A 16,600-nucleotide genomic window follows, 5' to 3' on the forward strand; every position below is an offset into this window, starting at 1 on the left:
CCTTCTCCGGGACCTGCCTTTAAATCATGGCCTGCTGCTTGTCTGGGGAGATGGAGCGTGGCGCTGGTGTGGACACTGTCTTAGGACAGTGACTCCACTAGACCACCAGGGCATTTATGGGCACAGCGCTAGGTGTTAAAACACCTGTTTAATAATGCCCGCTTAGTACCTGGGATGGAAGTCCAGCATAGGGGAGATGGCGCTTGACCTGTTGCCCCTCCCCCGGATCTGGGTGCCAGTCTACAGCAGACTTCCCCCCCATTAGCTGCCTCACTCCCTCCTTCCCTCAGAGACCCGGGCAGCCATCTTACAGCATAGTCAACAAGTAGGTCTCTGGGACCGTTGGGCTCACTCTCCCTGTAAAAACGTCTGCAGCACACCAGGTGTTTACATCCACTTATATCCTACTTGCATCAAAACAAGCTGAGTAGTTGATCCAAGTGTTTATTGCAGTAATACTGTTTATTGACCTGCATTGTATGTGACTGTGTGCTAGTTCTGTTGTCTTAATTTTTCTTTTCACTGTACTGTATATTACTATCTCTGTTGTTTCTGTACCCTGTGCACAGATGCTTCCAGGGCTATTCCTCTCAGAACATATTTAGCTGTGTTCAGTCGCATACCACATTCTGCACTTCTATATCATAAGCACTTCAGAGTGCAGTGGTGCCCACATTGTTTTACTACTATGTCTAACAAAAAGGACGCAAACAAGTTGAATCCCCTGTGTTGCACTCATGCAGAGTTTGCTCAGCAGGGTTAGCTGAGGTGGATGTTATGCAGGATGGCCTGTGTGCTAACTGTTATATAACTCCTAGTCAGTCAGCACCTCCTGCCCCCACGCAGGAGCCTCCCTGGGTGTTTTTTTCTAAACTGCAAGGTACCCTGGTAGACCCACATCCCCCCGCATAGGGGGATGCCACTACCACCTAATATAGTACCAGTAGTGAATCCACCTTTGGTCGATTCCCTGTCTAATTAGGTGCAACAGCAAACACAAACTGTGACTAGACAAAAGGCTTTGACTGGACATAAACATGCCACTGGTTCCTCTAGGCAGGTTACTTCATCCTCTCAATCCAGTCTTACTAGACATGTCATCTGAGGAGGCGGGTGAGAACACAGCTCTCTCTGACACTGACTCCTGTGTAGCATTTGTGGAAGCTCCTATTTTGGTAGATGTCCCTGCTCTGGTTGAAGCTATTAAACAAATTCTTCAACTTTCTGATGAGGAAGAGCACACACCTGTTGCTAAGAAAACTGATCTGTTTAAATGGCAGAAGATAATTAAAACAGAATTCCCACATCCTGATCATTTAATAGAAATCAGACAGGAACCTTGGAACATCCCTGACAAAAAGTTCCCTTTGCCTAAGCGTGCATTAGCTCGCTATTCCTTACCAGCAGCTGTCTGTACTAAGTGGGAAACTCCACCTCCAGGGGACTCATGTCACCCATCTTGTGGTTTCGTCCTCTTGCCTTTCACTACCATCTCCTTGGTGAAGGAACCGACGAACTGAAAACTGTCTAAAATCTAGTTATTCACTTGCAGGGGCTATACATAGGCCCACAGTGGCAGTTTCTTGGGCCACAAAAACCATTGAAGCATGGGTGCAGGTAATTGAAGAGAAACTGCCTTTAGATATGTCAGATGAATGCAGAATGTACCTAACTCATGTTAATACAGCGACTTCATACATTGGAGTAGCATTATCTGAGGTTGGCGTTTTAGCAGCAAAGGCATCTGCTACATCAGTGCTGGCATGATGCAGTCTTTGGTTACATTCCTGGAAGATAGAGTTGGATTCCAAGGAAACTTTGTAAATTCTTCCCTTCATGGGCGACATTCTCTTCGGTGAAGAACTAAATAAAATTGTGATATCATTGGCTGTGGCCAAAACTTACTTTTTACCCCATCTAATCCTACTCAGCGGGTCAAAAGCACCAGTTTTCGTATCTTCTGTCCATAAGGAAAGACAAAGGGACAATCATTTCCTAGGCAAGCACGTCCTGCAAAGCCCTCTAAGCCCAAGGCCAAGCCATCCTGGGCGGCTCATCAACCTGTAGCATAGCCTGAAAAGCGTGCAGCCTGAAAGGGTGGGCCTCCTCCTGGGGGACCTCAGGGTGGGAGGCCAACTTCTGCACTTTGCGCGGGTTTGGACCTCAACCACTTCAGACACTTGAGTGCAAGCAGTAGGCTGTCACGAGTAATTCAAGGGATGCCCCCCTCAATAGTACTTCACCACGGGCCTACCATCAGTTTAGGAAAATGCTCAAATACTACAAAACATGGTCACCTCCCTCTTATACTCTGGAATGATAGTGCCGGTCCCTCTGTCTCACTGGGGCAGAGGTTATTATTTAACCCTATTTCTCTAACGTCCTAGTGGATGCTGGGGACTCCGTAAGGACCATGGGGAATAGACGGGCTCCGCAGGAGACTGGGCACTCTAAGAAAGAATTAGGACTACTGGTGTGCACTGGCTCATCCCTCTATGTCCCTCCTCCAGACCTCAGTTAGAATCTGTGCCCGGACGGAGCTGGGTGCATTTTAGTGAGCTCTCCTGAGCTTGCTAATAAGAAAGTATTTTAGTTTTTTATTTTCAGAGAGCTTCTGCTGGCAACAGACTCTCTGCTACGTGGGACTGAGGGGAGAGATGCAAACTTACTAACTGCGGCTAGGTTGCGCTTCTTAGGCTACTGGACACCATTAGCTCCAGAGGGATCGAACACAGGAACTTAACCTTGGTCGTCCGTTCCCGGAGCCGCGCCGCCGTCCCCCTCGCAGATCCAGAAGACAGAAGCCGGCGGGTGAAGCAAGAAGACGTCAAAATCGGCGGCAGAAGACTCCTGTCTTCATATGAGGTAGCGCACAGCACTGCAGCTGTGCGCCATTGCTCCCACACTAACCCACACACTCCGGTCACTGTAGGGTGCAGGGCGCAGGGGGGGCGCCCTGGGCAGCAATTGAGTACCTCCTGGCAAAATAGGGCATATATACAGCTGGGCACTGTAATATGCATGAGCCCCCGCCATTATTTTTACACAAAATCGCGGGACAGAAGCCCGCCGCTGAGGGGGCGGGGCTTCTTCCTCAGCACTCACCAGCGTCATTTTCTCTCCACAGCTCCGCTCAGAGGAAGCTCCCCAGGCTCTCCCCTGCAGAAGCACGATAGAAGAGGGTGAAAAAGAGAGGAGGGGCACATACATTTGGCGTAAAAACAATATATACAGCAGCTACTGGGTTAACACTAAGTTACTGTGTGATTCCTGGGTCATATAGCGCTGGGGTGTGTGCTGGCATACTCTCTCTCTGTCTCTCCAAAGGGCCTTGTGGGGGAACTGTCTTCAAATAGAGCATCCCCTGTGTGTGTGGTGTGTCGGTACGTGTGTGTCGACATGTCTGAGAAAAGGCTCCCCTAAGGAGGAGATGGAGCTAATATGTGTGTGAGAGGGTGTCTCCGTCGACAACGCCGACACCTGTTTGGATATGTGTAAGTGCTAAGGTGAATTTATTGCACAAAAGATAAGAGATCAGACAGGAAATCTACCCATGTCTGTCCCGATGGCGCAGAGACCTTCAGCGTGGACAGGTACCTTATCAACAGAAATTGAGACCCTAGTATGTATATATATATATATATATATATATATATATATATATGTATATAGAGAGATATGTATATATATATTAAAGATGCTGTCTTAAGAGATATATATAATCAAACATGCCCAAAGAGACATGAGTATACTGGGTCCTAGAGTCAAAGCTATGTCGATTTCTGCTTGACGTATCCTGTAGAATATGCAATGGACAGATGATGCCAACTTAAGTGGCATATGGAAGGCTGAGGATTGTGTGGAGAAGGGTTCTCGGACCTGATCTCCACGGCTATAGCTGGTAATTCTGATATTTTGCCTTATATTCCTGCACAGCCTAGGAAAGCACGTCATTATCAAATGCAGCTTTTCGAACTAAGAAACAAGAAAGTCCGAGGTGCGTCCTTTCTTGCCAGAGGCGGGGCCAGAGGAAAGAAGCTGCACAACACAGCTAGTTCCCAGGAACAGAAGTCCTCCCCGGCCTCTATGAAAATCCACCGCATGTCGCTGGGGTTCCACAGACGGAGCTAGGCCCGGTGGGGGCACGCTTTCGTAAGTTCTGCAACAAGTGGGTTCACTCCCTGTTAGATCCCTGGGCACTAGATATTGTGTCTCAGGGATACAAGCTGGACTTTGAGAAGATGCCTCCTCACTGACGGCCCTGCCGGCTTCCCCCCACGGGAGGGAAACAGGGTTAACTGCAATTCACAAATTGTATCTTCAACAGGTGGTGGTCAAGGTTCCCCTCCTTCGACAAGGAGGGGGTTATTATTCGACCATGTGGTAGTCCCGAAACCAAGCGGTTCGGTCAGACCCATATTGAATTTAAAATCCCTGAACATATACCTGAAAAGGTTCAAGTTCAAGATGGAATCGCTAAGAGCGGTCGTTACAAGCCTGAAAGGGGGAGATTTTATCGTGACTCGGGACATAAAGGAGGCATACCTTCATGTCCCCATTTATCCACCTCATCAGGCGTACCTCAGAATTGCAGTACGGGATTGTCATTACCAATTTCAGACGTTGCCGTTTGGTCTCTCCACGGCCCCGAGAATATTCACCAAGGTAATGGCGGAAATGATGGTGCTCCTGCGGAAGCAAGGTGTCACTATTATCACGTACTTGGACGATCTCCTCATAAAAGCGAGATCAAGAGAGCAGTGGCTGAACAGCGTATCACTTTCTCTGGAAGTGTAACGGCAACACGGCTGGATTGTATATATTCCAAAGTCGCAGTTGGTTCCTACAGCTCATCTGCCTCTCCTAGGCATGATCCTAGACACAGACCAGAAAAGGGTTTATCTCTTGATAGAGAGAGCTCAGGAGCTCGTGACACTGGTCAGGAATCTATTAAAACCAAAACAGGTGTCAGTGCATCACTGCACCCGAGTCCTGGGAAGGATGGTGGCATCATACGAGGCCATTCCTTTCGGCAGGTTCCATGAGAGGACCTTCTAATGGGACTTACTGGACAAGTGGTCCGGATCACATCTTTAGATGCATCGGTTAATCACCCTATCCCCCGGGGCCAGGGTGTCTCTCCTGTGGTGGCTGCAGAGTGCTCACCTTCTCGAAGGTCGCAGATTCGGCATTCAGGACTGGGTCCTGGTGACCACGGATGCAAGCCTCCGAGGGTGGGGGGCAGTCACATAGGGAAGAAATTTTCAAGGGCTGTGGTCAAGTCAGGAGACATGCCTTCACATCAATATCCTGAAATTAAGGGCCATATACAACGCCCTAAGTCAAGCGGAGACCCTGCTTCGCAACCAATCGGTGCTGTTTCAATCAGACAACATCACCGCAGTGGCTCATGTAAACCGCCAAGGCGGCACAAGGAGCAGGGTGGCGATGGCGGAAGCCACCAGAATTCTTTGATGGGTGGAGAATTACGTACGAGCACTGTCAGCAGTGTTCATTCCGGGAGTGGACAACTGGGAAGCAGACTTCCTCAGCAGACACGACCTCCACCCGATAGAGTGGGGACTTCATCAAGAAATCTTCGCGCAGATGGTAGGTCGGTGGGAACTGCCACAGGTGGACATGATGGCTTCCCGCCTCAACAAAATATTGCGCCAGGTCAAGAGAACCTCAGGCGATAGCTGTAGACGCACTGGTGACACCGTGGATGTTCCAGTCAGTTTATGTGTTTCCTCCTCTTCCTCTCATACCCAAGGTGATGAGAATCATTGGAAAAGGAGGAGTGAGAACAATACTCATTGATCCGGATTGGCCGAGAAGGACTTGGTATCCAGATCTGCAAGAAATGCTCACAGAGGACCCATAGCCTCTGCCTCTCAGACAGGACTTGTTGCAGCAGGGGCCCTGTCTGTTCCAAGACTCACCGCGGCTGCGTTTGTTGGCATGGCGGTTGAACGCCGGATCCTGGCAGAAAAAGGCATTCCGGATGAGGTTATTCCTACACTGATAAAGGCTAGGAAGGAGGTAATGGCTAAGCATTATCACCGTATAAAAAAAAAAAAAATGTGGCTTGGTGTGAGGCCAGGAATGCCCCTACGGAGGAATTCCAGCTGGGCCATTTCTGTCACTTCCTACAGTCGGGAGTGACATTGGGCCTGAAATTGGGTTCCATTAGGGTCCAGGTTTCGGCCCTATCCATTTTCTTTCAAAAAGAACAGACTTCTCTTCCTGAAGTCCAGACGTTGTTTAGGGAGTGCTGCATATTCAGCCCCCTTTTGTGCCACCAGTGGCACCTTGGGATCTTAACGTGGTGTTGAGTTTCCTGAAATCTCACTGGTTTGAGCCACTTAAGACCGTGGAGTTAAAATATCTCACGTGGAAAGTGGTCATGCTATTGGCCTTAGCTTCGGCTAGGCGTGTCATGTAAAAGCCCCTATCTGGTTTTCCATATGGACAGGGCAGGATTACGGAATCGTCCGCAATTTCTGCTGAAGGTGGTGTCATCTTTTCATTTGAACCAACCTATTGTGGTGCCTGCGGCTACTCGTGACTTGGAGGATTCCAGGTTACTAGATGTAGTCAGGGCTTTGAAGGTTTATGTAGCCAGAACGGCTAGGGTCAGGAAAACAGAATCTTTGTTTATCCTGTATGCATCCAACAAGCTGGGTGCTCCTGCTTCAAAGCAAACTATTGCTCGCTGGATCTGTAACACGATTCAGCAGGCTCATTCTGCGGCTGGATTGCCGCATCCAAAATCGGTAAAAGCCCATTCCACAAGGAAGGTGGGCTCTTCTTGGGCGGCTGCCCGAGGGGTCTCGGCATTACAGCTTTGCCGAGCAGCTACTTGGTCGGGTTCAAACACTTTTGCAAAATTCTACAAGTTTGATACCCTGGCTGAGGAGGACCTTGTGTTTGCCCATTCGGTGCTGCAGAGTCATCCGCACTCTCCCGCCCATTTGGGAGCTTTGGTATAATCCCCATGGTCCTTACGGAGTCCCCAGCATCCACCAGGACGTTAGAGAAAATAAGATTTTACTCACCGGTAAATTTATTTCTCGTAGTCCGTAGTGGATGCTGGGCGCCCGTCCCAAGTGCGGATTTCTTCTGCAATACTTATATATAGTTATTGCTTAATTAAGGGTTATGTTATGTTGGCATCCGTTTGTTGATGCTCTGTTGTTGTTCATACTGTTAACTGGGTATGTTATCACAAGTTATATGGTGTGATTGGTGTGGCTGGTATGAGTCTTACCCTGGATTCCAAAATCCTTTCCTTGTAATGTCAGCTCTTCCGGGCACATTTTCCTTAACTGAGGTCTGGAGGAGGGGCATAGAGGGAGGAGCCAGTGCACACCAGTAGTCCTCATTCTTTCTTAGAGTGCCCAGTCTCCTGCGGAGCCCGTCTATTCCCCATGGTCCTTACGGAGTCCCCAGCATCCACTACGGACTACGAGAAATAGATTTACCGGTGAGTAAAATCTTATTTTCTGGTTCCAAAGCCCAACAGGTCACACTAGCCTATACTCAACCTCAAATCTGTAAAAAAGTTTGTGTGAGTTTTCAAGTTTAACATGAAAACGTTGCGTTCCATAGTTCTAGCCATGGAACCTGGGGACTTCATGATTTCCCTGGATATACAAGATGCATATCTGCATATCCCTATTGCAGTTTTGCATCAGCGATTCCTGTGGTTTGTTATTGGCCACCAACATTATCAATTCCAGGCACTGCCATTTGGCCTGGCAACGGTACCCAGAATCTTTATCATGGTCATGGCAGCACATCTCTGTCACCAAGGTATTCAGATTCTCCCACACTTGGACGATTTGCTAATCCTGGTGAACTCACAAGACGTTCTTCTCCGTCATCTACAACTGACGGTAGACTTCCTACAATGTCACAGAGGATGTTATATTTAGGAGTAATTCTGGACTTTCTCAGCCATTCAAGATTTTGAAACTGAAGAACAAAATACTTCACTTCATTTACTGTCCTCGAGTATCTGTGCATTCAGCAATGCAACTTCTCTGGCTGATGGTGTCGCAATTCAACATGGTTGAATTTGTTTAGTTTTATTCTCGTCCTCTGCAAAGACTGATTCTTGCCAAATTGAATTTGTCAACCGCATTACATCAAGTCACAAATGATAACTCTGACTCCAGAAGTCTGACTATCACTGGCTTGGTTGCTCTAGGACCAGCAACTGAACAGGGGTCGCCCCTTCTGGATTCCTTACTGGGTTCTGCTCAGGACAGATGCCAGCCTCCGCAGCTGGGGACCGGTAACCGAACAGCATTCGTTTCAGGGGCGTTGGAGCATAGCAGAATCTCAACTGCCTATCAATCTGTTGGAGTTTTGAGCAATTTACAATGCATTGACTCTAGCCCATCCTTTCCTCCATGGCAGACCAGTTCAGGTACAGTCGGACAATGCCACAACAGTGGGCCGAACGACATCTACCGGCCATATCAGTGGTGTTCATTCCAGGAGTACTCATCTGGGAAGTGGACTTCCTCAGATGTCAGGATATTCATGCCGAAGAATGGACTCCCAGAGGTCTTCCAACTCCTGGTGGACAGATGGGACCTACCAGATGTGGATCTCATGGCCTCACCCCACATCCACAAGGTTCTGGTATTCGGATCCTGCACCAGGGACCCTCAGGCAGCATTCATAGATTCTTTGTCAATCCAGTGGACCTTTCGTCTACCATACATCTTCCCTTCTACCTCGGGTCCTTCGGAAGGTCAAACAAGAAGGAGGAAGCCTCATTTTGGTAACCTCAGTGGGGCCCAGGGGACATTGGTTCTCCGATCTCCAGGGCCTCTCCGTTGAGGAACCTCTTCAACTTCCTCAGCAACGGGACCTTCTGTCGCAGAGCCCCTGTCTCCATTCGGGCCTGGCCAGTCTGTCTTTAATGGCGCTTGAGTCATCACTCCTAAGATAAAAAGGATTTTTGGAGGCTGTAATTCGTACTATGCTTAAGGCGCGTAAACCTGCCTCAGCACGGATGTATTATAGTGTTTGGCATACTTACTTCACTTGGTGTGCTGCCAAGAATTATGTTACAACTGTCTTTGAAATCTCCAGACTGCTTGCATTTTTACAACGTGGTTTGGAGTTAGACTTAAGACTTGTCTCTATCAAAGTACATTTTCTGCATTATCTGTTTGGTTCCAACACAAGATTGCCTCACTTGCTGTTTTACGCACATTCCTTCAGGGTGTCATTTGCGTACAACCTCCTTATGTCCTTCCAGTGGCTCCATTGGATCTGTCTGTTGTGTTGAACGCTTTTCAAGAGCTCCCCTTTGAACATTTAGAGTCGGCCAATCTCAAATGGTTGATGGCTAAAGTGCTGTTTCTCCTTGCTGTTGCTTCAGCCACAACGGTGTCAGTCTTAGGAGCCCTCTCCTGTCGTCCCCCCCTTTCTGATTTTTCATCAGGACAGGGCGGTTCTCCAATCTAGACCTTGTTACCTTCTTAAAGTGGTTTCTTCATTCCACCTTAATCAAAAGATTGTGGTTCCATCCTTTGTCTCTCTGGACTTATTTGCTAAAGTACGATCTTTGGATGTGGTTTGTGCTCTTCAGGACTATGTTGACCGTACTCGCACCATCAGACAGTCTGATACCCTGTTCATTCTTTTTGGATTTCATAAACGTGAGTGGCTTGCTACTAAGCAGATGCTGGCTAGATGGATTATAATGGTCATTGCTGACCTTCCTGTACCAGCTTCAATTTCTGCCCATTCTACTTGGTCTGTGAGAGTCTCTTGGGCAGCACACCGAGGTGTGTCCGCTGAACAATTGCGCAAGTTGGCTGCATGCTCTTCGGTCCACAGGTTTCTTAGGTTTTATGACTTTGATAAATTCACCTCCGAGGATGCTTGCCTTGGTAATCATGTAAGTCATGGGGATTGTTCAGGATCAGTGAAGAAGTTCTTGGGGATTGGATGGAGTCAAATAAAGTACTTATAGGGTCCATGTATTGCCTTTTGGGGGTCTGGAGTATCTTTTCATATACATATGAGGCAAGATGTAATAGAGTCCAATTTCTGATCTGCATCTGCAGCAAAGTTGAAGGAGTCCATCATTGCAAGGAGTAAAGCAGGTCACAGATTCAGAGTTACCAATGCAACAGCTCAGATGAGCAGAGGCACACATGCAGTGGCTAACATACAAATGGAGCCGCTGCATCTCAGGCGGGGGTGAGCGGCGTGCCTAAGCGATCCTGCGCATTGGCCCACTGCCAAGCTTACAGAGATGATCCCATTCAAAGTGAATGGGGCATGTGCGCATCTATGATGCACACGTGTCCCATTCGTTCCTGGCGTGCGACTCGCCGGGCGCACCTAGTTGCAGATGGAGCCACGATTTGTGTGACTCCATCTGTATGCAGAATCAGACATGCAGCGGGTCACAGATGCAGAGTCACTCATGCAGTAGGTCACAGATGTAGCCACACATGCAGTGGCTCACATGCAGCATCAGACATGCAGTGGGTCACAGAAGCAGGATCACACATGCAGAGAATCACAGATGCAGAGTCACACATGAAGCATACCTCCCAACTTTTATTAGTTCAGATTCGGGACTCCATTGCATGGATTCCCAACAAACCCCCAAAAAAGGGGCATGGTCTATTAATCACTGCTCTACAGCAGAGTGGTGAGTGACAGGAGCCTCCCAACTGCCCCCCCACCACCACGGGACACTGCGGCCTGCGAAAATCGGGACAGTTGGGAGGTACTGTATGCATGCAGAGGCTCACATATGTATGTAGAGTCACACATGTAAAACATCCCTGCAGGTTATTCATATATTTTTTACTTATCTTGATACATTTCACACAATTTGTTGCTATAGTCCTTTGATATGTAGAGATAGTGCCCATAGCAACCAGTCAGATTCTACTTATTTATCTACTTATTTACAACGGATCATTATTACAATTGCATTAATGTCTGCAAATTGTGTAGACTATTTATTCTGGTAAGAGTTTATACCTTGCAGAAGAGAATGTTGCTGGTGGACTAATCAGTATTACATTATGGGAGTATTCTTCTTTCTCTTTTTATATATTATTCTGTGATGATATCCGAAAATAATGTTCTGAGGGATGCCTGAGACCAGGAGTATCAGCTTGCAACTACTGAGGAGACTCGGACGGTGTTTTTGATGAACATTGATATATAGCGCCTGAGAACAATGTGCTGTGTTTTTTGATCATTGATATTGCCAAGTATCTGTGTAAAGCTCCGTTTCAAGTCATCATTGGCTTCCAGGCCGACCATCGTTTATTCCAAGTTGTCACCATCGGTTCCCAGTCATCTGTTCCTGTTCACCATCGACTCCTAGGCCAACTATCGATAGTTCCTGTTCACCATCGGTTCCCAAGCTGATAGTCATCTGTTCCTCTTCATTATCTGTTCCCAGGCCAATAGTCATCTGTTCCTATTCATCATCAGTTCCCAGGTCGACAGTCATCTGTTCCTGTTCATCATCGGTTCCCAGGCCGATCGTCATCTGCTCCAAGTCTCCATCGGTTCCCAGACCAATCGGTAACTCCAAGTCACTATCGGTTCCCAGACCAGTCATCGGTTGCTCCCAGTTACCATCGGTACCCAGACCGAACTATCTCTAAGTGACTGTTTATTTCAGAGACTCTATCAGCTTCCATGCTGAATCATACGTTTACAGTTACATTGCTCCAGCTACTTATATTTCCTGTGTGTACTCAATAAATACCATTTGCGCACATGCGCAGGAACTTACTTCAGCCACTGACCCACTAGTGAGCCTTCCGGGAACAGATACAGACACAGACTTGACAAGTTCTCACTAACCTCTTAGTTACAGTTAAAAAGCTGCAACAGTTTCCATTCTCAGCACATGAGCCTCTAGATCAATGGTGATTCTCAATATCAGCACAGTCAACTAGATATATCTCCTAGTACTTGTTATAGAATCTTAGTGCCCTAGCTATCACAATCTGCATTGTTAGTGTGGATGTGATATTTTTTTTTTTGCCTAACTTCACAAAAGTGGAAATTAATAAGCAAAAGTCACTTGAATCCTTTGCTGGGTGTTGGGCTCCACTAAGAGCCCGTCTAGGCTAGGGATGGAAGCAGAGTTCTAGTTTCTGCTACCACTAAGCTCCTGATTAGGGTCTCCTGTGGCTAAATGCATGCGCATGATTCATCTGGGCCTTGGGATCCCACTCTGGTAAACTTTGCTACTTGTGATGCCATTTGCTTCACATTCCAAAGTTTGCAAAATCTGACTCATAGTATCCCCCTTAGACACTTATGGGGGCTGTATTTGTGCTCGAAAATTGAGGGACTGGAGGGATTGGAGATATTGCTGTGGTCCCTCCATGTGACACCAACGACTGCGCAAAGTGTCGGACTAAGCATACTTTCACAGACGGAGATGGATAGGGCATATGGAGTGATCCATTGGTGGGCTACATGAAAATGAAGTTAAATTCAGAATCAGGACCTCATTACAAGTGACATATTTTGTTTACTATCGTAGTGACACTAATGAATATGCAGTTGGTATTTAACATTACACACCACTCATGCAAGGTCTAACAAACCCCAACCACTCAATCCCCATCCCCGTCCTTCCCGGTCCTTCAGCTGCGTCTCCAATGCTGTTACTGCCAGGCAATCGCTGTCAGTGATGGGCTGTTGTGTCATGCGCGTGACAGTGGTGGGATAAGCTGAAAGGATGACATACCTCCTTTAGTAAGTGCTACAGGGGTTTGTCTCGCTGTTATATGGGGCACTTAGACAGGAAGAGTATTATTTAAAATGGTTACAGTGAGCTGTGGCTAGCTTGTCAAGTTGCCCTACAGCTGACTTGCATTTAGCTCTACACCTGCCCCTATAAGCACAATGCGTTCAAAAATACTGTAGGTCTACAAAATATAAACTGGCCTAGTAAAAGTTTCTTAAACAAATAACAAACACAGTAAATAAGTACTAGAATATATAACTGCTAGTATATCATAATCAGGAAAATATAACATCTATGGGGGGGCTAGGTTACATATTTAGAATTTTAAATGGATTCCGGGAAAATTATCAGGTATATTTTGCATGGCTTTAACGGAGCATTTCTTGAATGAAAAACTAATATTCTCAAAGATTTTCCTTAAATATGTCTACAATTTATTAATCTCATGTCCTCTGTTGCTAATATCATTATTTATTTGTATGAGTATGGAAACTGATTATGAAGTCTTGCATACTGCAGAAAAGGTAAAACTGTTTTGTTATTTTATTATCAGTACCTGTCATAACCGGAGATGGGTCTGCGAGGAAACTAAAACTATGGCACAGTGTAATGTGTACGGGGAAGGAAATTACATAACATTTGACAACAAACCATACCGTTACGGAGGGCAGTGTGAATATACCCTTGCTCAGGTATTATTTGGATACAGTATTGCACTGAAACATCTCACAATAAAGAATGTTATCTCTACTGCTTTTAGGAGAGATAGTTACTTTGGTATAAAATAAAAATGTTTTATATTTGTTGGTTCATAATTCAGGAGGGTCAATAGAGGATGCATTTGACTTTGAATGTAAAAAAATGGAGTTACCAACACCCCAAAAAAAGGCTCCGCAATGTGACTCTAACAAATAGTAATGACAGTGACATTACTTGCATTGCATTAGCAGTTAAATTTTTTTATTAAATGTACTGTATTTTGACACCAGTGGAATAGAAAAACTGATCTACTACCAACGGCATATTAGGAGATGTACTTTTCAGAAACTACTCATTAAATTAAAAAACAAAAAGAAAACATAAAGACAGAAAAAAAAAATATTAAAGGGAGATAAAAATAAAAAAAACCTCTCCATTAACAGTTGGTACATAGGGCCTTATTCATGTTTGTAAGTAAGCAAATTATCAGGCAACTGTGCCAAGCCATACCGCACTGCAGACGGGGCAGATGTAATGTGCAGAGAGATTTAGATTTGGATGGATTATATTTTTTCTGTGCATGGTAAATAGTATGCCATACTTCCTAACTGTTCCTATTCCAGTACAGTTCCACTATTCAGACACTGTCTCGCTGTCCCAATCGCATGTAGGGGGTGTGGTGGGGAAGGTGGGGCAGTTGGGGAAGCCTTTGATCACCTGCTGCTCTGCTCTGCAAAGCAGCGTGATCTCTGAATAGATGCCATGCAGCATCTATAAAGTGCAGAGCACGGTTGCCGACTTTCTGACTGCTACAGCCAGCTCAGCGCAGCAGGTGGCGAGTAGGGCTGGTGTGACGCGGTATAGGGGCATCACAGCTACATAGTGAAGGCAACACATGGAGCATGGCAGTCGTGTCATAATGGCCACAGCCTAGGTATTCAATGCTGATATTGCAGGCATTGTACAGCAGGGGGTGGAGCCATGGGCGTGTGCAGGAGTCGACACGGGGGTTGCCACTCTGGGACTTCCCCCCTCCGCTGGGTAACAGACCTCTTCCACCCCTTGCTCTGGGACATTGACTGCTCACTTCGGCCGTCCAGGTAAACAGTCTATGTCCTGGACGGGAGGGGGGGAGTAGACCATATGCGGCGGAGGGGAGAAGTCCCAGAGCGGCACCCCTGTGTCGGCTCTTGCGCAGCCTATGGGTGGAGCAAAGATTACATCATCAAGTCCGCTCAGACCGTTCACTTCTGCTCTGTAAGTGGGCAGCTAAGGGAGGGAGTATGTGGGGAAGGGGGTGGCGGCTGCGGCACTGCAGGACACTTGCCCAATTTCCAGGGGGCTGGGACTTGCACCTGATTTTCTGGAGTCGCACAGCCATTCTGGGAGAGTAGGCAGGTAGGTACAAAGAGGTGAGCCGGGGGCTACCCAGCTGCTCGAGGAGCACTGGGCACACCCTCAAAATGCCTGAAAACAGGGTATTGCTGCAAGGCCACGCCCACTCATCAGGGGCCATGCACCTCCCATCTGAGGTCACACCCCCTTTCCGGATCCCAATTCCAGAGACAGAAGAGTTGGGAAGTTGGGAGATATGGTATACTGGCTGCTTTATTTTTGCACTGCAATTTAGATTTCAGTTTTAACACACCCCACCCAAATCTCTCTGCTTCAGACACACTATAAACATCTGCCCCACCTGAAGTGCAACATGGTTTTTCCCAGTTGCTTGATAATTTACTTTACTTACAAACATGAATCAGTAAACTAGATACAAGGCTAGGGTGGCCAAACCCAAGCCATTTTTTTCAATCCCGGGTGTCGGGATTGCAAAATGGTCAATCCTAGGATACCAGGGATTGGCTTATTTCCTATGTGTCCACCCTTCTCGCTTCGCCCCTCCCACCCTGCACACAAAACTCACCATACGACGGGGGAGGGAGGGTGGGACACATCGTTCGGGCTCAGCGGCGGGATTCTGCTGATCCCGATCCCGGGATTGGCCACCCTATACAAGGCCAATTTGAGAACTTTTATATTTCTTTTATTTTTCTGCAAGAGCAAATTATAAATATTCACCACGTTCATCTTTTGTATTTTATACAGTATATGCGACATTGTGATTATTTTTAGGATTTCTGTGGAGCAAATGTACAGAATGGAACATTTCGAATAATTTCGGAAAACGTCCAGTGTGGTACTCAGTCATCCTGCGCCAAAACCATCAAAGTGCTTTTGCAAGTGAGTTCTTGACATTCCATAAAATACTAGCTATGTGTGTACTATTAATGTGTGACAGATGAAGATACTGTAGTAATAAGTTATATATAGCAGAGGAAATTGTGGTGTTTTAAGCAGTCACATCCTGGTGGGAAAAATTTAGGCAGACGGTGGGCCGCCATCTTTTGGGTTGCAGCGGCTGTGTGTGACGATACGCAGCTGCCACAGCCCACCCCACAAATGGTCTGGACGCGACTGCATTGTCCGTACCGCGCCACCCAAACAGTGCATCTACGCCCACAAAACGCGGTGTCGATTCCCCATCACTGCCCCTTGACATGACTTAGACTGTGATCGCAGTTTTAGTCCTCGCGCATGAGCACTGCGGTGTGCATGCATGCGCAGAAGTGCTAAAATTGCCAAATAGCACTTTTGCTACTTATTCTGAATTGCCACCTTAGTTCAGTAAGGTCATCTCATCATAGCAAACCCATATGTGAACCCATTCACTGTATCTAATGCATATTTGTATAGATGTCTTTACAGACAGGGTCACGTAGGATGTGACTACAGACAGTTAGGCTTTCCCTGACACTGTCTTATCCCATACGACTGCAGGCTCTCCGTTTCCCACTTGTCATCTTGACTCAGAATGGTATTGGGGAGGAAATCACTTCTTCTTTCTAATGCTGTGACATTGGTGTTCTGTGACTACCAGAATCTTGTATGATTTTAGGACCCCAGAATGCCTTACAATCGAAATTCGAAAGGTAGAGATTCATTCAAAATGCAAAACTGTAACTGCTTAAAGGGATACTGATCTCTGCATGCAGTCTCAGAGCAGGCTGATGTGTGATCATAATACTCTCTGAGTGTTTCTAACTGTGCAGAAGGGACTGACCAGTCTGCATATAGGGATCT

The 16,600-nt window shown here is 46.8% G+C and overlaps 1 protein-coding gene across 1 annotated transcript in view; it reads left to right on the plus strand.

The window, feature by feature from the left end:
* The window catches only part of LOC134969044 (mucin-2-like), a 695,488-nt gene that overhangs the window by 201,242 nt on the left and 477,646 nt on the right, over nucleotides 1-16,600 (plus strand). The window contains exons 20-21 of the mRNA XM_063944753.1: nucleotides 13,317-13,455; nucleotides 15,593-15,700. Of these exons, the coding sequence (XP_063800823.1) occupies nucleotides 13,317-13,455; nucleotides 15,593-15,700 (247 nt within the window). The remainder of the gene's footprint in view (nucleotides 1-13,316; nucleotides 13,456-15,592; nucleotides 15,701-16,600) is intronic.

Source organism: Pseudophryne corroboree, chromosome 11, assembly GCF_028390025.1.
Source record: "Pseudophryne corroboree isolate aPseCor3 chromosome 11, aPseCor3.hap2, whole genome shotgun sequence".
NCBI classification, from domain to species: domain Eukaryota; kingdom Metazoa; phylum Chordata; class Amphibia; order Anura; family Myobatrachidae; genus Pseudophryne; species Pseudophryne corroboree.